At 44.2% G+C, this 25,695-nt stretch overlaps 1 protein-coding gene across 1 annotated transcript in view; it reads left to right on the top strand.

Moving 5' to 3' along the window:
- The window catches only part of ITIH5 (inter-alpha-trypsin inhibitor heavy chain 5), a 79,539-nt gene that overhangs the window by 28,746 nt on the left and 25,098 nt on the right, over positions 1 to 25,695 (top strand). The window contains 2 exon segments of the mRNA XM_042944819.1: positions 16,881 to 17,050; positions 17,748 to 17,864. Coding sequence (XP_042800753.1) covers positions 16,881 to 17,050; positions 17,748 to 17,864 — 287 coding nt within the window.

The following is a 25,695-nucleotide window of genomic DNA, read 5'->3' as shown; positions in this document are numbered from 1 at the left end:
TAGTTTAGGTTTTTCTTAGTTTAGGTTTTTCTCAAAATCTGATTTTTAAAATAGCACTCTGTTTGTTGAAATGATAATGATAAGTTCAGTATAATATAATTTTAATTACAGTAGTTTCAGCTGATAGTTTATATGTAAATGTTCACTTGTTTTTCTTATACCACTTTTTGTTTTATTTTTACTTATGTATTTATTTTTATTTAAATTTTTTGAATGTTTATTTACTTCAGAGAGAGAGAGAGATAGAGAGAGAGAGAGACAGAGTGTGAGTAGGGGAGGGGCAGAGAGAGAGGGGGACACAGAATCTGAAGCAAGCTCCAGGCTCTGAGCTGTCAGCACAGAGCCTGACGTGGGACTCGAACCCATGAACCGTGAGATCATGACCTGAGCCAAAGTCGGACACTTAACCGGCTGAGCCACCCAGGCACCCCATTATACCTCTTTTTGTCTTAAATGTTTGTTTTTGAGAGAGAGAGAGAGAGAGACAGAGAACGCATGTGCATCTGTGCACACGTGAGCCAGGGAGGGGGCGAGAGAGGGGGAGAGAGAGAGAATCCCCAGCAGGCTCCATGCTGTGAGCGCAGCGCCTGATGTGGGGCTCAATCCCACAAACCGTTGAGATCGTGACCTGAGCCGAAACCAAGAGGTGAATGCTTAACTGACGGAACCACCCAGGAGCCCCTAAATGTTCACCTGTGTTGGGCTGTGCCGTAAGCAGACCAGTAAGCCTTCGTGTCAAGTCAGATAACGAGGCAGATGTGCCAGAAAGCTGCACGGGGCTGGGAATCTCTAGATTTCAGTATTTGTGACGTTGAGGCCCGGAAAATGCTGTCCGGTCAGTGAATATGCAGAATCTGAACTGTGCCCGTGTAGCTGCAGGGAGAGTCCAGAGGATCCCAAGAAGGCAACTGTGGCAAGAATATGTAGGAATGAGCTTGGAAGGAAAGTAGAGACGCGACTTGACAAGGGGAAGAGAAGAAGGTTGTCACGTAACATAACGTGAAGACAGTCAGGACCCGGAGCTGGTGTGCTCAAGAGTTCGCCGTACGGGACATTGCTTTCCTCTCCCGGCCTGCAGTTCAGTTCACGACGGTCCACAGACAAGTAGTTGCGTCTCGAAGACTGGAGTATGTCCCGGTTCCCCGGGGGTCTTTTGTTACGTGTTCGTTCCCAGCCCGGATTTTGACACTCTCGATCTAGATCTCATTGGAAACAATAACCGTCGAGGTTTCTGACCTGCAGAAATGGTATGATATATAATTCGCCATTCTTAGGTCATACCGGCTGCCGTGTGCGTTCGTAACAGTTGATTTCACTTCGGCTATTAACTACAACCTTGAACAAAATTGCCTAGGCCCTGTGAGACTCAGCTTGCACATCTGCAGAGCGGGGACAGTAACTATTTCATAGGGTCATTGGGAAGGGTTTGTGCGTGTGATGCGCATGGCCCCTAGTAAGGGCTTAATAATGAAGTTTTATTATTATTATCATCATCATCACCTTATATTTGCTTTTTTCTGTGCAGATCTCACATCCCCTGTTAGCTCATAAGTGTTTTGGAAGGCAGTCCTGTGTCTGATTACTTTGTCTCCTTATGGTACTTAACTCAATGCCTTTTAAACTGTAGATAGCTAATTAAGTGCTTGCCAGTGAGGAAAGAAGAACGAATATATACCGAAGCTAGTAAAGAATGTTTTAAAATTTCATTTTTTCCTAATCATAACTTACAGGGAAATTCTCCTATGTACTGCTGTGTGAAGGAGGTATGTTTTCAGGAGAAGGAAAATTCTTTAGGAGTTGCTGGGATCTCAGAGAGGGCGGAGCCACCCTGTGGAGGGGCTCGTTGGAGATGCTGGGGTAGTCCTGCTGCGGTAATGAAATGTGTGCACTTTGCCGAATTTCCAGAACCGCTGTGACTCTTTAGTGTGTGATTTGTGGCATGCGTGTGTTATCTGTGGAGGCCATATGGATTAGGATTGTTAGTCAAGAAAGTTGCTTACTGTTTATATTCTGGGCCTGTGAGAACCTCAGAGGAGTTTTTCCAGACCATTGATCTCTTGGGACCTGTTTATTTTTAAGAAAGTTGTTTTCCTAGCTTTTTGTACCGAAGCGGATATTTTGCCTTCCAAAGCATGGAGATTTCACAAGCACGTATCCAAGCCAGGTGCAGTGGACCAGTTCCCTTTTGGCTCCTCGTTCCCATCCTTCCGAGCTCAGCTGTTACTGTCCCTGCAAAATGGCGGCCCCGACATGGAAATGCACAGGATGTTGTGATGTTTGTCTGGACCTTATTGCGTGTTACCCAAAGAAATCCAGGGTAGAGATCAAACTAGAATTGGGCTTGCCCCAGAACATGAGCTGTAGCTGTGTGAATGTGGACCCGAGCCAGTACATTCCTCTGATAGATCTGGCTGCCGTGAAGAGATCAGACTTCTGGAATTTCTCAAAGCAAATCTGTGACCACTGGACCCGTTTGCATCCTTGGGGATGCACTTCTGGATTGGGATGACTGCGTGCTTGATCCTAGACTCAGCACTTGCGTGCGCTATCTCATTCAACCTTCACAACAACCCTCTTGTGTTGTATTTTTTATCCCATTTTATTTCTGAAAAAGGCTTACAGAGTTTATAATACGAACAAGGACTCATTTAATTACTGTTAGAAACAGAATCTCTAGGCATAGAGCTGACTCCCAACTTCATGCCCTTGCCCTCTGAACTGTACTGCCTCCTTAGTAAATAGAAATGGCAAAATACTGAGGGTCTGAGCTCAAATTCCAGATGTCTCCCTAGTTATGTAAGAAGAAAAAGAAAGGCTCAAAGCAGTACAACCTATCTTGGCCTCGGTTTCATTGTCTCATATATCAGGTATGTCAGGATTGGGCCCATAGCTAGTGTTCCTTCTCAGTGTAAAAACGAATCTTGTGAGATGTAATTTGGAAGGCAAGGCATCATACTTACTGGATTATTAAAGTAGAGTGAACTCCTGTATGTGGTTCAAAGTCTAAAAGATTATAAATTGGTTTACAGTGAAAGACAAGACTTCCTCTCTTATGCCTCCCACCCGCAGTTTCTCCTCCCCTAAAATATTTTGATGGTTTATGAGCTCAGTGGGACAGAGTCTTTGAAACTGAAACTTCTCCTAGAGCATGATGGGATATGTGATGTTCCAAAGGCACACGCCAAGATGGATATTCTGTGTATGTGGCTTGTTCGAGGCTGGTCATTTCACTTTCTGTGTTAAAACCCAAACTTCCTATTGTCCCATGGCACCTAAATTACTGCCCTTTCCATGATTCCAATTTTTTTTTTTTTTTGCAGAAAATTTTTATTTATGATAAGATCCCTGATAGTGGGGAGTAAAACAGAATGAGATAAACAAAGTGAGAAATAGGGTAGCTTGCCTGTTTTATTCCCTTTTGCTTTACGTCAATGACCCTCAAACCTGGCTCTACCCTTTAATCACCTGGAGAGGTTAAAAAAAACCCAAAAAACATAGAGATGACTGAGCCCTGCCTCAAGCACCTGAATCAGAATTTACCAGGGAAAGCCCTAGGTGGCTGGATTTCTGGGTGTGGTAGCTTTACAAATTTATACGAGAAGCCAAACAGCATATGAGTGCTTTTAACGTGTTCGTTTAGTTGTAAAGCTTAAGAATGAGGCTGTGTATGTTTCTACCACGGAACGGGTCTGGTTCTATGACTTCCATGGTTTCCCCTTTATCTTGTTTACTTTTTTAACAAGCAGTCTCATTGAGGTTTTAGTTTATATAACATAAAATTTGGTCATTGTAAATGTACGACTCGTAGATTTTTAGTTTTTGCAGAGTTGTGCAACCATCACCACCATCCAATTTTAGAACACTTCTTTCACCCAGAAAGATCCACGTATCTGCAGTCACTCCCTGTTTCCACCCCAGCCCCAGGCAGCCGCTAATCTACGTGCTGTGTGTCTTCAGACAGCTGTACTTTCAGAAGCAGCCCAGGTGATTTTGATGCTCTGCAAATGTTAGGAACCCTTACTTTGAACTTACTAGCAGACTTTAGGGACATTCGCTTGGTCAAGATCTTGACCTACAGAAACACCTTTGAAAATAAGTAAGATTGTTCTTGTACTTTCACGGGACCCTCAGCACACTCTGACTTTTGACCCTTACTAAAATGTGCATCGTCCCTCTTTTCCACTAACATGTTTTTACTGTTGGATACAGGCCAACATAGGATTACTCACACAGTTGGTGGAAAATAACCTCTTTCCATAAGCAGTTTCTTCTGCTCATCAACATAGTTGGAAATGGAAAAGTACCAACAAGCCAATGGGTTGGTGTAGTCTTTCTAGTATAGTCTTGAGCTTATTAAACTGGGTAGCCTATCTTCTCTTGGAAAAGACAAACGTGATCATTCAGTGCATTGGTGGGCAGGGGTGGTGGGGGAGTCAAAAGAGCTTCTCTCCTTTCCTTGGTTCCTACTGTGGCTTCCTAGATCTCTTCTGCTCTTCCCCATTCTTCCCCACACCACAGTGAGAGCAGAGGCTCCTACCTTTCGAAGCATGTCCACCTTCAGCCTTCCTGTCTCCCACAGCTCCTTTCCTGGCCCAGTGGGTCCCGAACATCAGGTTGTGCTGCACGTTAGGATCAATCGGGAGCTTTTGTAGATTAGCCAGGCCAGTTAAATTAGAGTCACCAGGGGTGAAAGCTTGTTTTCAAGTGTTATTTGGCTTAATTCCTACCTCTTTGTTCCCTAAAACTGGGATAGTGGGCTGCTGACTCTGTTTCCAAGCCTCCCAGCTGGAGTTCCTAAGTAATCCCAACTCCTCATCTTTGCCAAAACTGGCGGACTCATGTGATGTCACCCTGATCTGACATTAAAAGGAAATTTTAGTTTCAGAAGCTAAGAGACCAACATAACTATCTTCATTTTCTTCCAGTATCTGGTTCATCATCGTTGGTGCTCCATACTCAAGAGCACAGAAGAAAGTTACAGTACCAGGGTTGTGCTGTGAAAGTACGTTCTGAAAAGACAACCTACGGAATGGGGGAAAATATTTGCAAATCATATGTCTAAGCATCCAGTGTCCAGAATATGTAAAGAATTCTTACCACTCAATCAAAAGGAGATAAACAACCCAATTCAGATACGGGCAAATGTTTTGAATAGACATTTCTCCAAAGCAGACATGTAGATGGCCAAGAAGCACATGAAAAGACATTCCCGACCATTAGTCGGTAGTGAAATGCAAATCAAAACCACAATGAAATAGCACTTCACGCCCATTAGGATGGCTGTAATAATACAAAGAAACAAAAATGGAAAACAACAACTTTTGGCAGAGATGTGGAGACCCTTGTGCATTGCAGGTGGGAATGTAAATGGTGTAACCATTGTGGAAAGCTATTCGATTGTTCGTCAGAAAGTTAAACAGAGGATTACCTTAAGATCTAGCAGTTTCTCGAGATGTATATACGAAAGAATTGAGAACTAGTATTCAAATACTTGTATGTGAATAGCACCGCTATTCACAGTAGCAAAAAGGTGCGAACAATCCAAATGTCCATCAATAGGTGAATGGATGGTCGGCATCTGGTTATGGCCATACGATGGGATATTGTTCAGCCATGTAAGGGATAAAATACAACATGGATGAACCTTGACAACATTATGCCAAGTGAAAGAAGCCAGACTCAAAAGGTCATGTGCCATATGATTCCGCTTATATGAAACATCCAGAATAGATAAATCCAGAGAGACAGAAGGCATGTTGATGATTGCCAGGGTCTGGGGAGGAAGGGACGGAGGGAGGGTGACTGCTTTAGTGGTTACAGAGCTTCTTTGGGGATGATGAAAGCATTTTGGAACTAGGTAGTACATTGTAAATGTACCAAATGCCACTGAATCGTGCATTTCAGAAAGGTTCATTCTGTGTTTGGTTGACTTTACCTGTTAGAATCCTACCTCGCCCCAGTGTCCTGGGCAACAGGGTCTGCTGTGCCCTCCAGCGTTTGGCTGTGCACCCTTTCTGTGTCCCGGAAGACAGATGGTAGGGCTCAGTGGAACTCTGCTTCCGGACAGCCTGCTTCTTAATCCCGTCCTCCCACGTGAGAAGCATCCGATAAAATTTTGACCCTCAAATAAGCCTAAGAACCGGGGAAACTTAGAAAGAAGAGAACCACTTGAAACGAGCCTCATCGCCTTTTCTGTGTGTGTGGGTGTGGACGGGAGGTTGGCCCGCAGCAGGCTTTGAGGTTACGTCCTGCAAGATCGAGTGACCTCCGACCGGAGACTCGCACAGCGTCTTGTAGATCAGTAAACACCCAATAAGGGGTTGATTGAATCTGTCAAAAAATCCCATTTGTCTTTTTCTCTGTCTGGTCTGTTAACCTCAGGACTCTGTCTTCTGCTGCGCAGGCTCTCTTAGGATTGTATTCTAGGCACCCAGCGTGGTGCCTGCCGTGGAGCGGGTGCTCAGGAAGTATCTGCTCAGTGAACTCAGGAACAAATAACTGTTGGCAGTGAAGGTGCCGCTAGGTTTTCAACACCTTCTTGGTTTAAGTTGGGTAATTTTGCCAGAACTTAGGCGCACCTCTTATTTTCTGTGCATGGGTGGGGATTAGGGGAAAGAATTTGGTTCCAGAAGACTGGTTGCAAATACACGGCTGTTCTCCTCTTCCTGAGTTCCCAGAGAAAAGCTAGGATGCTCAGTTAAATTTGAGTTTCAGGTAGACAAGTATGTCCCGTGCCATCTCTGGAACATACACTAAAATACCTTTTGTTTATCTGCGATTCAGATTTAACTGGGAATCCCGTGTTTTTATTTGCGAACCCAGTCACTGCGTCGTGACTGATGGTTCACCCCTGGTTCCAGCTGCCCTGCTCTCCGTGTTCTTCTCCGGGATCTAGTCTCTGTTCTACAGCTGGAAGGGAATGGCCCTGTTTGGGCTGTGTACACTTGCCAGGAAATAATAATCTGGTTGTTATGTGAGGGTTTCCAGCATTGTTCAGCGCAGCAATGATTCAGGTATGAATCATTTGGCTCCTTAGTTGGTTTTGTTTTGGTTTGTTTTCTTTTCTTTTGTTTTGTATTTAATGCTGATATGAGAACCGTGTTCTCTTGTTTGTTCTGACACTGGCCAGCTGTGAGCAGGATGGCTCAGAGAGACCTAGGAGGTGGCCTTCTCTCTTTCACTTGACATTGGTGACCAGTCTGCTCTTCTCGGGGATGCCTCACTCTCTCTCTTCCTTCTTCCTTCTTCTTCCTCCTTCCTTCTTCCTCCTTCCTTCTTCCTCCTTCCTTCTTCTTCCTTCTTCCTTCTTCCTTCTTCCTTCTTCCTTCTTCCTTCTTCCTTCTTCCTTCTTCCTTCTTCCTTCTTCCTTCTTCCTTCTTCCTTCTTCCTTCTTCCTTCTTCTCCGGTGTGTGAGGTGGAATGTGGTCCAGGCGTAGGCACTGTCCGCTCTAGCTGTGGCTGAAGCCAGAGATGTGCCTGTGGCGTGGGACCTGGGTTACTGAGAGCACCTGCCCCACCCACCAGAACGCTCCCACGATGGATTTCTTGAACGTCTCCCCTTTTCGTCTGCGCAACCACGTGCCGATATGTTGAGTCGTCTCCGTGTTAAATGTTCCACAAGCCTGTCCTGAGTTCTCACCGTGTTCCTGGCAGCTGTGCCAGATGCCCGGAACCTAGAAACATCTAAGATCTTGTCACGGCCCTTGCCGAACTTACAGCTGGTAATTTTTAAAACTTAAGAAAGTTTTCAATTGTGGTAACAAGCGCATGTTAAATTCACCATCTTCACCATTTCCAGGTGAACAGTTGAGCAGTGTTGAATTTACTGACATTGCTGTGCAGCCAATCTCCAAGCCAATCGGCAAGCCAATCGTTTTTAGCTTCCCGAAATGAAACTCTGTATCCATTCAACAGCATCTCCCCATTGCCCACCCCCTGCCCCGCCGTGCCCCAAATCCCTGGAAACTACCATTCTCCTTTCCGTCTCTGGGAGTTTGGCCAATCTTAGATACCTCATGTAGTGGCATCACACAGTCCGTATTTGTCTTTTTGTGCCTGGCTTATTTCACTTACGTGATGTCCTCCAGGTTCATCCGTATTGTGGCAAAAATAGGATTTCCTTCCTTTCCATGTCTGAAAAATATTCCATTGTGTATACAGACCACGTTTTGTTGGAGGTCCCTGGGTTGATTCCACTCTTCGTTAATGTGAATAGTGCTGCTGTAAACATAGCGTACAGGATCTTCGAGATCCTGCTTTCATTTTTATTGGGTAGATACCCCAAAGTGGAATTACTGGACTGTATTGTATTTCTAGTTTTAATTTTTTGAGGCACCTCCATGCTGTCTTCCATAGGGCTATGCCATTTTGCAGTCCCAGTCATAGTGCACAAGTGTTCCGATTTTTCCACATCCTCACCAGCACTTGTTATTTTTTGTTTGTTTGTTTGTTTGTTTGTTTGTTTGTTTGTTTGTTTGTTTTGGGTAGGAGTCACCCTAATGGTATATAGAGTTGTCAATTTTGAATAATAACAACCCTTTTGTCAGGTTGAATCTAGGAGATGCCATGAAGGCTTTCCCAGTGATTGGGCCGTGTTCCTCCTGTGTGCAAGAGAACAGTGTAGAGGGATTTAACAGAAATCTCTGGATCTTTGTTGCTGTGGCACCGCTTTTGGTAGGCTTTCCATCTATACTTAGCGTGGCTGGTGTTTGAGGCCTTCCATGGACACAAAACGATACCAGGAAGAGATAACACATGCTTTGCGGGCTAACTGCGTGTAGAATGTGTGAGGTAGTTGACTTGTTTCCCACGTCGTTTCTCTGAGGAAGTCAGTCACACGGGGAAAACTGAGGCTCAGGAATGTACTATTTTAGGAAGAAAGAGCGTCGGGGAAGTAGTGAAGAAGGCAAATTTTCTAAGAAATTTGGGCAAGTGCCACTCAAATGTCAAGCAATGGAGTTGAATTTGAACTCTTCCAACTATAAATTTGCATTAGTATTTTATGTTGCATGTTGCCGTCATGTCTATATGATGCTGTTTTCCAAAAGGGTATAAAATACCTATTATCAGGATAGGGGACAAAACTCCCTTCCCATAAGAAAATGATAATAGGGGACTTATGAAGGCATTGAACCAAATTCCTACGCATCTTGATCAACGCAACTTTACCGCTTTTCTCCCCGAGACCTCGCCAATATGTATTTTTAATTGAGGTGTAATTCACACACAACATTATATTAGTTTCAGGCGTACAGCGTGATGATTCTATATCTGTACATGTTGCAAAGTGATCACGGCAATAACTCTAGTTGGCGTCCATCACCACCCACTTAAGGAGTTTTTTTTCTTGTGGTGAGAACTCTTTTAAGATTGACTGTCCTCAGCCACGTGGTGCAGCATTATGAACTCTGGCCAGCGTGCTGGGCCTTACAACCTCATCACCTTCTCTCCGAATGCTCCGCCAGCTTTCTTGAATTTTGTCTGTATTGCTACCATCAAAGGGTGGTTGCCCAATTAGTCACAATATTTTGGACTGCCCTCTGTTGAAGAAATCTCCCCACTGGGGTCCAGGTGAGCAGGTTACAATAACAAGTGTAGATAGTTTAGCCCTTTCCCCGGGGGGAAATGAGCAGGCGGTGTTTGTTTGGAAATCCTTTCCTAAAGCACCAGGTGTCTGCCGTGTTTCTCAGTAGCAAGCCCGCGGGCCACAGGAAAGAGGCAGGAAACCCCTCTGCCCGCTGACCCAAACGGGCATGGCTTTCAGCTGATGTCCTTGACTGTGGTTCTTTGCTCCTAAATCTTTGCACCTTTAGACATTTTACATAGCAACTGACTTCCGTTTTTCCCCGTGTGGTTGTCTGGGAGGAGAATGTTTATTTGTGAATAACATCCATGCTCCGGGACAAAACGGAGAACATCCGTTTCATTCTCTAAAATGTATGAAGTGCTTTGTCCTTACAAGCTAGAATCAGCAGGAGGACTACTTAATGGCCCTTGCGTGTATGATTCTTAACCTTACGTAGACTCCTTGGAGAGTCTCGCGAAAGAAGGCTTTGGGCCCTGTGTCCAGAAAAAATCCATCCATGTATACTTTCATGCCAAATTCTGTGTATAATTTCAGGGGGCTCTTGGGAAACTACCGGCTCCCTTATGCTTTATAAAGATTATTCTGTCTCCAGACATTCTTGAGCTCCCTATTATGAACGTTCATTATGATTTCTCTTTTCTGCTCCAAATAATGATTATTTCGTTTTTACTAAGCTCTCAGTTGTGTGGAGAAGCCTGTCACCGCAAAAACGTAAACTGTGTGTTAAAAAGAGTATTTTTTTTTCCTCATGAGTTGCCTTTCATCCCAGACAGAGAGTAGAAGAAGCTACTTCAGAAAGGGGCAGAGGCTGGAGGCTGATACGTATTGAGTACCTACTATGTGCCAGGCACCGTGCTTGGTGCCTTATATATGTGATCTCACTTAGTTCCGACAACGATGCTATGATGTGGATTTACTCACGTCAAACGGAGGTAGAGCTGAGGCTCAGAGCTTCAAGTCAGTCGCCGGGAGTCTGTCAGACCCTAGAGTCCACTTTCCTCAGTAGTACGTGGCTTCTAAAAGAACATGCATCTTGTTCGAAAATACCGGGGTCTGGAAAAAAGAGCACGTCCCGGGGACACTGGTGACCTGCGGGTGGCGGAAGAGTGGGTGGAGAAGGAGTGGTCGGTGAACCTTCCCGGGGAGGTACTGGAGGCCCCGGTGGGCCACAGAAGGCCGCCTCGCTCACGAGCTCTGATGCTTGCATTGAAACGGGAAGATGCCATCAGGAGACCCGGCTTCGTCCAAATCAGAGCGGTCATCGCGCTACATTCTCTCCCCCCAACCAAGTGGGCACGAAGGAGAGAAAACCAAGAGGAGGAAAAGACATGTGGGTTCTCATTAGAAAAGTAGGTCAGAGTCTCACTCTTTTGGTCTGCTCCCAGCCTCTTCCCTTGTATTCTTCATTATCTTTAGAGCACATGCCGTGACCGCCCAGGGCCCTGCTCATAAAGCTCATTGTGCTCGGGAGCTGTTTTGTGGCCGTCAGCAGTACGGGCCACAATGCACATAAGGAAAATCTCAGCAGTACGGGCCACAATGCACATAAGGAAAATCTCAGCAGTACGGGCCACAATGCACATAAGGAAAATCTCAGCAGTACGGGCCACAATGCACATAAGGAAAATCTCAGCAGTACGGGCCACAATGCACATAAGGAAAATCTCAGCAGTACGGGCCACAATGCACATAAGGAAAATCTCAGCAGTACGGGCCACAATGCACATAAGGAAAATCTCAGCAGTACGGGCCACAATGCACATAAGGAAAATCTCAGCAGTACGGGCCACAATGCACATAAGGAAAATCTCAGCAGTACGGGCCACAATGCACATAAGGAAAATGTCAGCAGTACGGGCCACAATGCACATAAGGAAAATGTCAGCAGTACGGGCCACAATGCACATAAGGAAAATGTCAGCAGTACGGGCCACAATGCACATAAGGAAAATGTCAGCAGTACGGGCCACAATGCACATAAGGAAAATGTCAGCAGTACGGGCCACAATGCACATAAGGAAAATGTCAGCAGTACGGGCCACAATGCACATAAGGAAAATGTCAGCAGTACGGGCCACAATGCACATAAGGAAAATCTCAGCAGTACGGGCCACAATGCACATAAGGAAAATGTCAGCAGTACGGGCCACAATGCACATAAGGAAAATGTCAGCAGTACGGGCCACAATGCACATAAGGAAAATGTCAGCAGTACGGGCCACAATGCACATAAGGAAAATGTCAGCAGTACGGGCCACAATGCACATAAGGAAAATCTCAGCAGTACGGGCCACAATGCACATAAGGAAAATGTCAGCAGTACGGGCCACAATGCACATAAGGAAAATGTCAGCAGTACGGGCCACAATGCACATAAGGAAAATCTCAGCAGTACGGGCCACAATGCACATAAGGAAAATGTCAGCAGTACGGGCCACAATGCACATAAGGAAAATGTCAGCAGTACGGGCCACAATGCACATAAGGAAAATCTCAGCAGTACGGGCCACAATGCACATAAGGAAAATCTCAGCAGTACGGGCCACAATGCACATAAGGAAAATCTCAGCAGTACGGGCCACAATGCACATAAGGAAAATGTCAGCAGTACGGGCCACAATGCACATAAGGAAAATGTCAGCAGTACGGGCCACAATGCACATAAGGAAAATGTCAGCAGTACGGGCCACAATGCACATAAGGAAAATCTCAGCAGTACGGGCCACAATGCACATAAGGAAAATCTCAGCGGTGCTCTGGTTTGCGATGTTGGTCAGTCACTGTGGGGCAGCCTATATTAACCTCATCGATTAAAAGGCTTTTCGCTTCTCTAATAAAAAAGACGACTTTATTTCCTAGAGTTGTTGCTCTGGAATTTTTCCCAGCAAACTTTCCTTTTTTTTTTTTAAATTTTGATAGTTAGTGGAAAATTCATCGGGTCACATGGACTGTCTGATACTCAATGGGTGGAAATCAGCCTCGGGAGTTAGGTTTCGTGGTGAGTGACCAAAGTGGGAATCAACCCACTCTTGGGGCATAAAAAATAAGCCCATTTAGAGGAATCTCATGAATTTTCATCACGAACTAACAAACATCGGAGGTCATTAAGAAACCAAAATAATAATACACTATCTTTCTCATGGCTTCTATCAAAGAGCCTAGTCAAATGAATTATGAAGGGAGAAATTATACTTTTGAATCCTCAGTGCTTTCATTCAACCATGAATGGTATTAATTCAGAGCATTGTAAGGAGCATCGGAGTGAGAGAGATTTGAAGCGAGGAAAAGTAGGTACATGCTGGTAGGATAACGAGGGTCAATTCTAATGTAGAATTTGAAAGTTGGAGATAATCTAACGCCGCCCAATTACATACACCAAAAGGCACGTGACCATTGTCTCTGTGCGGGAACAGAGTCACCTGCCAGGCTTCTGAAAATACAGCTTTCTGGGTCCCACCTCCAGAGTTTCTGATTGAGAGTCTCCAGATGGGCCCGAGAGTTTGTGTTTCTGGCAAGTTCACCGGTGATGCTGCTGCCCCAGGCCGTGTCATGAGCACTGCGCTGCCCGGTCCCTGCGGGTGGTTGATGCATGCAGGGTTTGCGGGAACCCTTCCAGTGAGATGGGCTGTGAAAGCTGCCTCCTCTGCCCGCGGGGCATCTTTCCTAGAGCTTCCTCATACTGCGCAGCGCCTGCTTCCCAGCAACCCTGCCCCGGTCCTAATTCTGCCAGCTGGAATTACTCTGAATACACCTAATCCCCATATAAATGCCTACACTAACAGACTTATCCTAAGGAGAAGAACAGATAGGGTCCGTTTGGCCAATGATGCCGTTCCGCTCCATGCTAGGGAATGCTTGTTCAGTCTATTCTGCTACCCAACTCCCAGCGGGTTTGGGTTTTTTTAAATTGGGGTTACACGTAGAGCAAAGCGTATAAATCTCAGGGGTGAATCTTCACATGTGTGTACACCCGTACTACAACTACTTCCGGGCCAAGACATAGAGTATTTTCACCACCGCAAAGGATTTCCTGCACTCTTTCCCCGTAGGTGCTTGTCCCCCAGGGGTATCGACCATTCTTAACCACTGTCCTGCGTCAGTTGCCGCGGACACACTGTGCTGGTCTTGAGCTTTACGTAGATGGAAGCGTGGAGAGTATCCTCTTTCTGTGTCTTCTGTTTCCACTCAGAATGACTGTGAGATGTTGTAAATCACAGCGGCTCTCTCCTTTTTGTTGCACGCAGTATCCCAAGTTCAATCTGTTGTATTGTCTTGCATTTAGTTCCCTTATTCTGTTTTGTGTATTTTTAAGGCTTATAATAACATTAGCGAGCATGACTGCTTACCATGAGTCAGAAGGGTCTAAGTACAATAGCCCCCCTCCCTTCTCCACGATTTCGTTTCCCTCAGTCACGGTTGTCCACGGTCACCCACGGTCCTGAGAGCATATGCTTCTCCTTCCGACATGTGGTCAGAAGGTCAGTACTGGCCTCGCGCTAAGTCACGTGCCTGTGTCGTTCACCTCGCTTCATCTCATCATGGAGGCGCTTAATCATCCCACATCATCCCAAGAAGAAGAGTGCAGCCCCAGAAGATGCTTTGAGAGAGAGAGAGAGAGAGAGACCCACATTCACGTAGCTTTTATTACAGGCTATTGCTGTAATTGTTCTATTTTATTATTTGCTATTGTTGTTAGTCACTTACTGTGCCTGATTTATAAATTAAACTTGATCGTAGGTATGTATGTACAGGAAAAAAGCATAGTGTATACAGGGTTCAGTACTATCCAGGGTTTCAGGCATCCCCTGGGATCTTGGGATGTGGATAAGGGTGGGGCTAAGGAAGGACTGCTCTCTATTACATCACTTAATCTTTTCAATAGTGTGTGTTTGGTAGACCATGAATCCATTTTGCGGACGAGATCACCAAGGCTCAGTGACTTGCCCAAAGTCTCATGGGTCATAAGAGGTAGAGCCAGTATCAGAAGCAGGTCCTTCTGACTCGTTCAGGATTCCAAGTGCTCAGCTGTGTTACCAGGCCTCTCACTCTTGGTGCTTTACCAGTGATCACCAATGTAAGATCCACTCTGAAGAGCGTGCGTTTTCCTTCCGTGTCAAGGACCTTTTCCATTTGCAGCCTTTGTTTCCTTCCTCGTCTTTAGTGGTGCTCAGGTGCCTTGGACCGTGTTGGTGAACTGGAAATGCGCGGTTGACGTTTCCAGCTCCTTCTGCAGATGAGCAGGACTGTTGGAAGCGTGTCTTTCCTACAACTGCCTCCTGTAAGAATGAAATCTCCTATTTGCTGCCTTTCTGGTCACACCCGAAACTCCTGCCCTTGATGGGTGCAAATAATACAAGAATCAGTTCTTCCCAGTGGTTCCTGTTCAAGTTACACCTAAACTGTTCCTGAAAAATAACGTTCTGTTCTGTTGCAGGAAATGTTTAAACTTCCTTTGACTTAAATGTCTAATAAACGCTTAGCAGAAGGAAGTTTATTTTTAAATACAAATTACCATGGGCAAATTATGCCTTGTTTCCTTTTTTATTTTGTTAATTAGCGATGGGAGATGGCTGGTCAGCTCACTCTAGGGTATCAACTTGAATAGATTTAAAAAAAACAATCAGATGCTTTGCAGCAGTTGTGAGCCTGGCTTTGATTCAGTATCCGGATGAAGTCTCCACGTACACTGATGTTCCTATATTCTCCATTTTATTTTTATGTTCCCCTCGGTGCACGCAGAGCTAAAAAATTTGAATTTCCATTGCTAAGCACATAGACATGGTGGTGTTTGGATTTATAAAGGTGAGTAGTCTGCAAAATAATTCTCTGTTTTAAGAGAAAATGAAGGTCAGGGGTAAAACATGGGCTGTACTTAATCTGTCATCCCAGTTATTTTTCATAAATCATTTAAAATCCATTTATGTATCTTGCTGTAATTCTAATTTATATGTAAAGATTTATGCTGGGGAAAACATTGGCTCTTTGAAAAGAGCCATAAACTTTCTGGACACACAGTATGTTAGGGCAGCTAAAAGATTGGTGTGAGAAAGGTGTTTTTTGTGGAAGATTCCCATATGGAAGGCATGGCAGGACTAGACCCCGCCCTTTTGCAACTCGGATTAAATAGCGGACCCAGACGAACCTCGTCAGTGACTGGTAAAACTATGAAGTGAAAGATGGATGAGGAGCTTGATAATGGGGGGTCCGATTGACCATATGGGCGCCCGCCATCTTTCTTACTACGACTGAAGGTAGACAAGTAGATACTGTATACTTCTGATTTGAAAAAGCGGTAAGTACTCAGCATCACCTGTGAAGTGTTCTTGTCAGCAGTCCTGACCTGAGCCTAACCAAGCCTCTAACTTTCCTACCAGAACACAGGACAATACGGAGGATGGAGCTGGGGTTCTCAACCTTGACTGCGCGTCAGACTCACATGGGGAATTTTAAAGTCTTGATGCCTAGGCTGTGTCCCAGACCAATTAAATGAGCTCTTGGCCTGGATATTGGTATTTTTTCTAGCTCCCCCAGATGTTAGAATGCGAGCTAAGGCTGGAAACTAGGGGAATCGAGGAGCAAGTTAAAAGACAAGACAAGCAAATAATCACGAAATGCAGAATGTGAGAAATTCCATAAGACAGATGACGAGTGTTTCACAACGCAGTTACGTAGCATTCGAAGAAAGGCAGGGGGAGGGGATATTTGTAGATTAAAAAAGACTTAAGAAACATAAACCCAGTGTGATGTGTGGTCTGTTTTTGATCTGGATTCAAACAACTCAGCCCTACCAAGACACGTTCTAGAGAATCACAAAAACTTCAATACAGACAGAGTATTTCAGGATGATACGGCACTGAACATTGGTTTGGTTACTTGTGATGAGAGATGCATACCGAAGTAGCTACAGATGAAATATGATGTCTGGGATTTGTTTTAAAATATGCTAGCAAAAGATGGTGAGGGGATTCGTGAAAACGGGTAAAAAAAATTGGTACGAGGTGGATAATTGTTAAAGTTGGATAAAGGGTACACGGAGGTTTATTTTACTGTTCTCCCTGCTTTCGTATGTTACACAGTTCAAATAAAAGTTGAAAAAGAAGGCATAGAGGTGACATATCTAACCTCTCTTGCACGGTGACATATTATCAGTATGAAGTCTGTGAAGTTCATATGGAAAGTAAACCTCGCAATAAAATAAACTCTAACCCTCTGTGTCTATTGAAAACAGCCCAGCTTCTCTTCAGAAAGATACTGGTAGGTTCAGTTATTCATTATGTTTGTGTCTTATTTGCAGGTGATTCTGAGCTGCCTCCTTCCACTGTTATCAACCAAAATGACACTTTTGCCAAAATCATTTTTAAGCCTAGCGTGGTACAACAAGCCAAGATTGCCCAGAATGGCATTTTGGGAGATTTCATCGTTAGGTATGATGTCAACAGGGAGCAGAGCATTGGGGACATCCAGGTAATGGGTTCATCGTTACCATTTCCTGTCAGTTGCTTGATACTTGTCGTTAGACTCAGGACGAGGGATTCCAGTTCTTACCTAAGGGAGGGAGAGCTCTCTGGTTCTTAGAAATTTGTTTTACCCTAGAATAGGTCTCCGAGGGGACTAGGGTGTTCCCTTCCTGGAGGCTGAGGCTATCTATTTCCTGCTTCAGTAATCTGGAGAGCAAATGAAATCTGTAATATAATTTTCCCTGCCGTGTTTTAGATGAAGTTAGAATTTTAGTTCGTCTTCAATTTTAATTGAGAGCCTGGTGCAATGGCTCATTTCCCTTTAGGTTTTATTGCTCCAGAGACAGGGCGGGAATATTAAAATGTATTTGCACGCGTCCAGAATGCAGACAACTTTGACGTCTCAACTTGTAAAAACCAGATACTGAAGGAAGCAGGAATTCCAAGGGGCCAGGGGTCATAAGGGGGTGGGTAATAGAAATTGAGCTAGTCAGCATCGTCGGGAAGTTTCTAAGGGCTGATATTAACCGTATGCAGATTAAATCGGCAGTTGGGTCTCCCGGAGGGGTCAATAGATACTTTTGCTGGGGGTGTGGAAGCTGTTTCATGCTCTGACTTTTAGAAGTTATGGAGCCTGGCCGTTTTAGCTCGTCTGCCTGCCCGTTCTGAGTACTACCATCTCGACCTTCTCTTCCCTCCACCAGGTTCTAAATGGCTATTTTGTGCACTACTTTGCCCCCAAAGACCTGCCTCCTTTACCCAAGAACGTGGTATTTGTGCTGGACAGCAGTGCCTCCATGGTGGGAACCAAACTCCGGCAGGTGAGTGGCCGCCAGCCGCCAGTTTTGGGCTTTCTCACCTGTGCCTGGAGCCATGACGTTCTCTGTGAATAAAGCGCAGGGGATGCCAAATATCCGCTCTGCCATCCAGCTCTTCTTGCCTACAGAGAACATTCCCGAACTGCTTCAGTTAAGCTGTTGATGTTATCCTTTCAGGATGGCAGTTTTAAGAGAGCAGAGACATATGCTATAGAAATACTGTGAAATAAAGGGAACTGGCAGAGTATATAATGTGAGCGGGACAGGAATTCACAGCACCATCGTCCACGGAGTCGTTCTGTCCGGTAGTGATGTCCTTTGAAGAGCAATAGAATAGAGTCCTTGGCGGCCCCCTTGACCTATCCTCAGAACAAAGGACTTCTGTCTCAGTAATTTGGGAGTGATACTATGTTTTTCTTAAGTTTATTTATTTATTTCGAGAGAGACAGAGACCATGCAAGTGGGGAAGGGCAGAGAGAGGGGGAGAATCCCAAGCAGGCTTCGCACTCTCAGCACAGAGCCCGATGTGGGGCTCAAACCCGTGAAACGGCGAGATCATGACCTGAGCTGAAATCAAGCGTTGGATGCTTAACTGACTGAGCCACCCAGGTGCCCCAGGAGCGATATTCTTATAGTGTTGAGGATGAATGTTAAAGTTCTAGGGATAGGAGGGACATTAAGGTACATGAAATATTAAATATTATAAATTTTATAAATTTATAAATTATACTAAAAATACAAGTATTCAATTGTTCTTTTTCACCCACTGGAAAAGGCTATTCCTCATGTTGCTCTGGTGTCATAAATATCAGAAACTTGCATTTATAATCTAGTGTCAACTCCCATAACAGAAAACAAAAAGCTACTGGCTGCCAGAGCCAATAATAACTCGACATTCATCAAGCACTTAGTTCGCTTAGCTTTTCTTTCTTAATTCATGATCTGTTTTTAGCAATTAAAAATATGTGGTTTAATGAGTGAAATAGTACCTCAGACCTCAAAAGAATCCTCTGCTTCACCTCTTGCCACCTCTAGATCCCACTCCACATGCAGTGGAACCTGATCTTAGCTGATCAGCTGTTGTAAATATTTTCTCTCAGTTACGACTTTGTAAGTTGTTTCTTTGGCCATCTGCGTTTAAAAAGTCATGTAGTAAAATCTGTTGATTTTTTTTTCTTCATGGCATCTGATTTTTCTCCACTCCAAAATAGTAAAAAAGAGATTCCATGCAAAAATAGGGTTGAACTCTTTTTCTTTCAGAAGATTGCCAGATATAATTTCAACTAGTATAGGGGCAAGATAACTTCACCCTGTAAATCGGTTCTGGATAGTTCTTCAGCGCCCCATTCTTGTCCAGAATTCAACCTGCTGCCTCTTCCACGTGATTGCTTTTCCTTCCTTTTGCATCTTTGACCTTCCATCTGAGATTAACTTTCCTTTTGCTTGAAGAACACTCCGTGGCATCTTCTTAAATGTGGGTCTGCCAGTAAAGAATTCTCTTAGTTTTTGTTTGTCTGAAAATTATCTTTTGCACTCTCAGTATTTAAGGATATTTTGAAAGGAATGGAATTGTAGGTTGGTAGTGATTTTCTTTCAGTCCCTGGGAGATCGATCCCATTGTCTCCTGGCTTTCATTGTTGTTGTTGAAAAGTCAGGAGTCTTACTAACTGTTATTCCCCTAAAGGTGATCTTCTATTGCCAACTGCTTTTAAGATTTTCCTCTTTAAGTTTTCTGTAGTTTGAGTATAATGATTTCAGATGTAGACTTCTTATTTTTCCTGCCTGAGGTTCCTAGGACTTCATGAATTTGTGGATTCGTGGAACAATCCTCAGCCATTATTTCTGGAATTGCTTTGGGTCACTTTTCCTTTTCCTTCTAGGATTCCAGTGTTAGAAAATCACTCCATATTCTGCTTCCCATGATCTCTTCTATTTATTCCAACTTTTGCCTTTCCATACTTCATTCCAAAGCTATTCAAGTTTACAAATTCTCTTTTCAGTTATGTCCAGTATGCTGTTAAACTCGTCTGTCCTGTTATTTCAGTTATTGCGTTTTTTAGTTCTAGAATTTCCATTTGGTTCTTTTTCCAATCTGCCACTTTTTAGAATGTTCAGTTATTTTGCAAAGTTTGTAATAACATTTTTGATTTTTTCAAGTACCATAAACATACTTATTTTAAAGTCCGTGTCTGATAATCCCAAACTTGAGGCCTGGAGGAGCTGTTCTTACTGTTTCTCTTCTCTTCTTGTGTGACTGGTCATTTTTGATTGCATGACGAACATCATTTTAAACATTTGTTTGTAGAAATAGTTTAAAGCCTCGGATGATGATCTTTTCTGCTAGAGAAAGTTTGGGGTGTTTCTGTAAGGTAGCTGGGGGATTAAATCTGGGATTGTTTTAGTCCGTTTTCAGGGCCTGGGGTTTTCCTGGGTGGCCCAGATGGCTCACAGTCCTCTCAAGACTGATTTATTTCTGTTTGGTACAAAATATGGAGGTTTTCCCCGAGCACCTATTCCTGGTGGGCTCTGGACTTTGACTTCTGACCCTCTAAGCAGCTAACATGATGCTCAGCCTCTCAGATACTTCTTTGGCCTTGACAGACATCCCTTAGATAAAAGTGATCCCAAATGCTGAGCCCACCTCTTGAAATTTTCATCTTTTCGCAGATCATTTTTTCTCGCTGTTTCGATACCGTTTTGGTTTAAAATTTTTTTCATTTTGTAGTTTGCTTTTTTTAGTTGTTTTCAGTGGGAGAGTTGGGTACAGATTTGCTGTAGGTTTTCTCTACAGGCAGTATTTCCCAAAGTGATTAATCACACGTACGTGAAATGTTCTTCGGTACTGGCTGATTTTTGAGAGGTGTTTGATAGGCCTCACAGCCTTTCCATATTTACTGAATATTCTTTATGTACTCCAGGTTCTTAAGTGCCATTGTTGTTTTTGTGACTTTTTGGCTGGAATACAGGTGCTGACAGATGGATAATCATGGCTTCTTTGGGGACCGCTGTTGGCCACAGAATATAGTGTTAATTACATCTTGTATTTGACCCAGTCTGGGAAGTCCCATTTCGATCTGGGAAAAATTAACAGTTAAGTTACTGAGTAGGTGCCATGAACTAGGTTTCCCTGTGTATGTCGTCAACTTCCTATGCACCCATAAATCTTCATTTTTCTTAATTATTTTTTCTTTAACACAATGACCTTCATGAGGCCGGGGTTTGGGTTTCCTCTGGGGGAAAAATATATAACTTGACGAAGATGTTGGTAATTAAAATTCCTGGGTGGCTTAGTCAGTTTAGCGTTCCACTCTTGATTCTGGCTCAGGTCATGATCTCACGGGTCATGAATTCGATCCCCACATCGGGCTCTGCGCTTGACAGTTTGGGATTCTCCCTCTCTCCCCCTCTCTGCCCCTGCCCCGCTGTGCTCTCTCGCAAATAAACTTAAAAATCTTAAATAAAAAAATTACTGCAACCCCTCCAAATCTGTGTTCCCACCAAATTTTTTGTATTTTGGTATTTTTACTTACCCTCATATTAGGGATACATCTGATACTATTAGCTATTCCATAAAAAGCTGACTTTAATGGCAGCACTGCTCAATAGAAACTTCTATGAGAATGGGAATGTTCTGTACCTGTGCTGTCTCCAGTGTGGTAGCCACTAGCCACACGTGGCTATTACCACTTGAAATGTGACTAATGCGACTTGAGCAGCTGCATTTTTTTATCTTATTGAATTTTAATACATTGAAATATAAGTAGGCACGTGTGACTAGTGGTCACCGTGTTGGAGGGTGCAGCTGAAGACATTTACTCACTCACACCACCCGTGAGAGATTTTTGAGTTATTTCCACTTTTAAGCCATTGTAAACAGCCCTGGGATGACTGACTGTCTTCTTGTAGAAATCCTTGACCACGTGCCAATCGTTTTCTTAAGTAATCTAGATTCTTAGAAGTGGAATTAATGGGGTAAGGAATACTAACTAATTTGTGGCTTGTACAGATATTAAAAACACATTTTCTAGAAAGGCCCTACCAGTTTATTAATATTTATGACTGTTGCCCAAGTAAGAATTCCAAACGGATTAAGCAGCGAAGACCAACCAATGAACCACACCCAAAAATAAGTAAGGAAATATGGGCGCATATTGAACGAGTTCTGAAATTGGGAAAGACCTTCTAAGCCTAAAAGCAATGGGAATAATTACAAAAGGAAAAAGCCAATCACTTTAGCTATATAAAAATGTTAAACTTTTGTTTTCCGTGGAAATAGAATGAAAGCGAGCAGAAGGCTGGGAAAACATATGTGGCAAAGAGAAGTTTGCCTTTAATATAGCAGAGCTATTCCAGATCGGTTAATATTCATCCTACATGAGACATGGGCAGAGAAGATGAAACGGTTTTCAGAAAAGAAATAAGATTCAGTAAGAGTATGAAAAAAGAGCCCAGTGTACTAGTAACTAAGAAAATGCAAATTACAAAATGCTGTTTTTATCTTCATGTTTTCAAAATAACGTAAATTACTTACAGTGACAGCATCCGTAGTATGCATTGGTAGAATTCAGCACAATTATAATATTTAAGTTATGTCCCAGTAAATATTAAGGAACGCCAAAATGGTAAAATGCGTGGCCAGTATTGACAAAGGTCATCGGTTACCCCAAAGCCCCGGTAGCTTGAAGGACTCCTGTCTTTAGCTGCTTGAGTCACATCAGGGTTTAACCTCAAACCCAGTCCGTTCCTGGGCGCAGTGTCTTCTTCCACTTCTGATGGGAGAACGATCAAGAACCTCCTAACTAAATAACCCCCAGAAAGACAAATCCTGCCCCAAATCGTTCAGAGAAAACTAATGAACTAAGTCAGGGTCTCCTAGACTTACCATGAGCGATAAAATAATTTGGGCACTTCTAAAATAGAGCACAGAGCATTTTCGACATGCAGAGCATTATGCTAAAGGTATTACGTGAATTATTGGATAAGAGGATATTTAATCTTTATAAGAATTTGGCTGTCATCCCCATTTTAATGATGGAGAAACCGAGGCTTTGCAATGGGAGATAACTCAGCTAGATAACTTAGCCGTGTGCTTGGGCATCGCTCTCATGTGCAACAGTGGAAGGGCACGTGGCTGCAAGGTGAGCGCAGGTTGACATTTCAGGACCCGTGTCGCAGCAGGAGGGATGTCCGCACACTGTTGCAAGAGCAGTGTGGACGTCACACGGGGAGCCAGCCTCCCCTCCTCCCTCATTCCTGGATATTAAAATTCCATCACTTCTGGGCACTGAAAATCTGGCATGTGCTCTGCTGGCTTCTGAGCTCCAGCGTGGCCTCTTTCCAGGAGAACCACCCTAGACCAGCCAAACACATGTCAGAAGCTTCTAGACAATTCCTAAAGCCCATTGCCGCCTCGGAGTGTTTCGAAAACTGCTGGCTATTTTAGCAGCTCTCAAAGGCCACAGCAGTGAGTGAAAAGCTTAGATGCCTGTTTGCAGAGTCTCGAACACAATATCATGTCCACTGGTGAAGAGGAAAATTATTCCAAGCACGGGGCTTTCGTGATGTGTCAACAGGCTTGGCAACGTCAGACATTTGTCACAGGTCCACTTGGATCCTGTGAAGAATCAGTCACTGTAAGGCTGGAGGTTCTTGGCTCCCCTCATCTTTGATGGGCCTGAAGTATTTCACGTTACTCATCACAATAAGGACACAGAGTCGGTATTTAATCATTGTCATTTGAACAGTTGTATAGAAATCGTAGGATCATCTGACCTTGAAACGTATTCTTGCTAACGGGCTCGTCAGTGCCTGGGAAGTGCACGTAGCCATGCGCACCTGGCACTTTCTGGTTCTGGTCGTCATCCCAGTGGGGATGCGAGTCTGGAGGCCAGGACCTAACTGGCTGGGGAACAGCTACGGAGCCTCCCCCAGGCTGCTGGCACCGGACTTGGCTCTGTTTTCTATCCCGTGTGCTTTGACTGGTGAATCTGTCGAGAGACAGGTCTGGTGTTAGGGTAGGCGAGAGTTCCGCCTCTCCGTTTCAACTTATAAAACCTCTTCGTGGGAAGAAGAGCTCACAAGAGCCTCAGAAAATGTGATCAGCATAGACCTCTTTCTCGTTACGAATTTCATGCTTAAAGCACTGGAACTAGCAAACATACATGTCCTTGGGAACATTAAGGGGAATGTATTTCCATGAAATTCATTTTTCCTTGACCAAGATTTACATGTTCCTCTCTTTCCTTTCCCTAATCTATATAACTGGATCTACTTTCGCCTTCATAATTAGGAACTTGGCTAACAGACTCTATCTGGCAACCGAGCAGTTGGCTGATGCATCATTTACCAGATGTCTTTCTTGCTATAACTTTCTACAGACTCGTTCCCATAATCTGTGCCATTCTGTGCCAACCCTGGATTTCCATGTAGCTTTTGGAAGTTTGTCTTCCTTTCTCCATTTTTTAAAAAGTCTATTTATTTAGAGAGAGAGAGAGAATGAATAAATGAGCAGGGGAAGGGCGGGGAGGGAGGGGGAGAGAGAGAGAAAGAGAGAGAGAATTCCAAGCAGGCTCCATGCTGTCAGCACAGAGTTCGACGTGGAGCTCGATCCCAGGAACCAGGAGCTCATGACCTGAGCTGAGATCAAGAGTCGGATGCTTAACCGACTGAGCCACCCAGGCGCCCCTCTTTGACCAGTTCACTTAGTAAACGATTTTGGAGGGTAAAGAACAAGCATAATGTTCCCTCTCTGTAACTGCCAAATTAAAATGAGGGGAAATGTGAATGTTGCTTGTGCCTTATTCATTGGCTCCCTTCATGCTCCAGGAAAGCAGTTTCGTCGTCACGTCTGGAATTTTGCTTCCAGGAGCTGTGTGGACATTTTGTGTGCATATAGCCTGTCTGCATGGATTCGGGAACCATCCTACTTTTGATCATTAGAGTACATATTCCCACATAGTAGGTAATGATTTTTGCTGAAAAGCATACCAGCACGTGCACATTAAATGCAGCGTGCTCTTTTAAGTCACAGTAGGTACCACTGAGTGACTAGTATATACCAAGCACTCTTAAGTGGTTTACGTACATTTTTTTTCATCGACTCTTTCAGCAATCCAATGAGAGAGACGTTGTTATTCCCTTTTTGCAAATGAGAAGGTGAGGGGCGGGGAGGTGACTTCACTGTGCTGAAATACAGAAAGTTAGAAGTCGAGAAGTTCAGCGTCAAGCCCAGTCTCTCCCACTCGGAAGCTCTGCCCCATATCATTCTTCACTGTGCCGTTAGACATGGACCATAACACTGGACCGCCTTTCCAGCTTCCAGGCTCTACCTGTTCTTACCGCCAAGCGACGTGATGCGGAACGCTGCCCGTCGCGGGTGGGTGCACACGGATGCCAGCTGCCCTGGGAGGCTTCGGCCGGCAGCTGGCGCCACGAAACACGAATGGAGCTGCTCTGCCCTGCTGCACAGAATTAACTACGAGTGATTTATTATTCAACTCGAAGCACACCATGGGCACGTACAGGGATGCAGACTTCTTTCCGTTTCGGATTGGGGCTGGACAGGCCGAGTGCAGGCATGGAGACAGCGGCGGTGTAGAGAGGAGAAGGTTTGTGACTGGGAGGTCCAGTGATGTCATGGCCTAGAGGAGAAGGTTTGTGATTGGGAGGTCCAGTGATGTCGTGACCTTCCTTCCAGCCGTCCTCTTCAAGAACATGTCAATCTGTCACAGTTTGAAAGAGAAGATGCTGGAAAAAAAGATACTGAGAAATTAGCTTTTTTTAAAAAAAATGTTTATTTTTGAGAGAGAGCGAGCGAGCGCGGGACAGGCAAAGA

This window comes from Panthera leo, chromosome B4 (assembly GCF_018350215.1).
Source record: "Panthera leo isolate Ple1 chromosome B4, P.leo_Ple1_pat1.1, whole genome shotgun sequence".
NCBI lineage: Eukaryota > Metazoa > Chordata > Mammalia > Carnivora > Felidae > Panthera > Panthera leo.
Note: the sequence above shows the minus strand (reverse complement) of the source record. Positions and strands in the feature narration are given on the sequence as shown.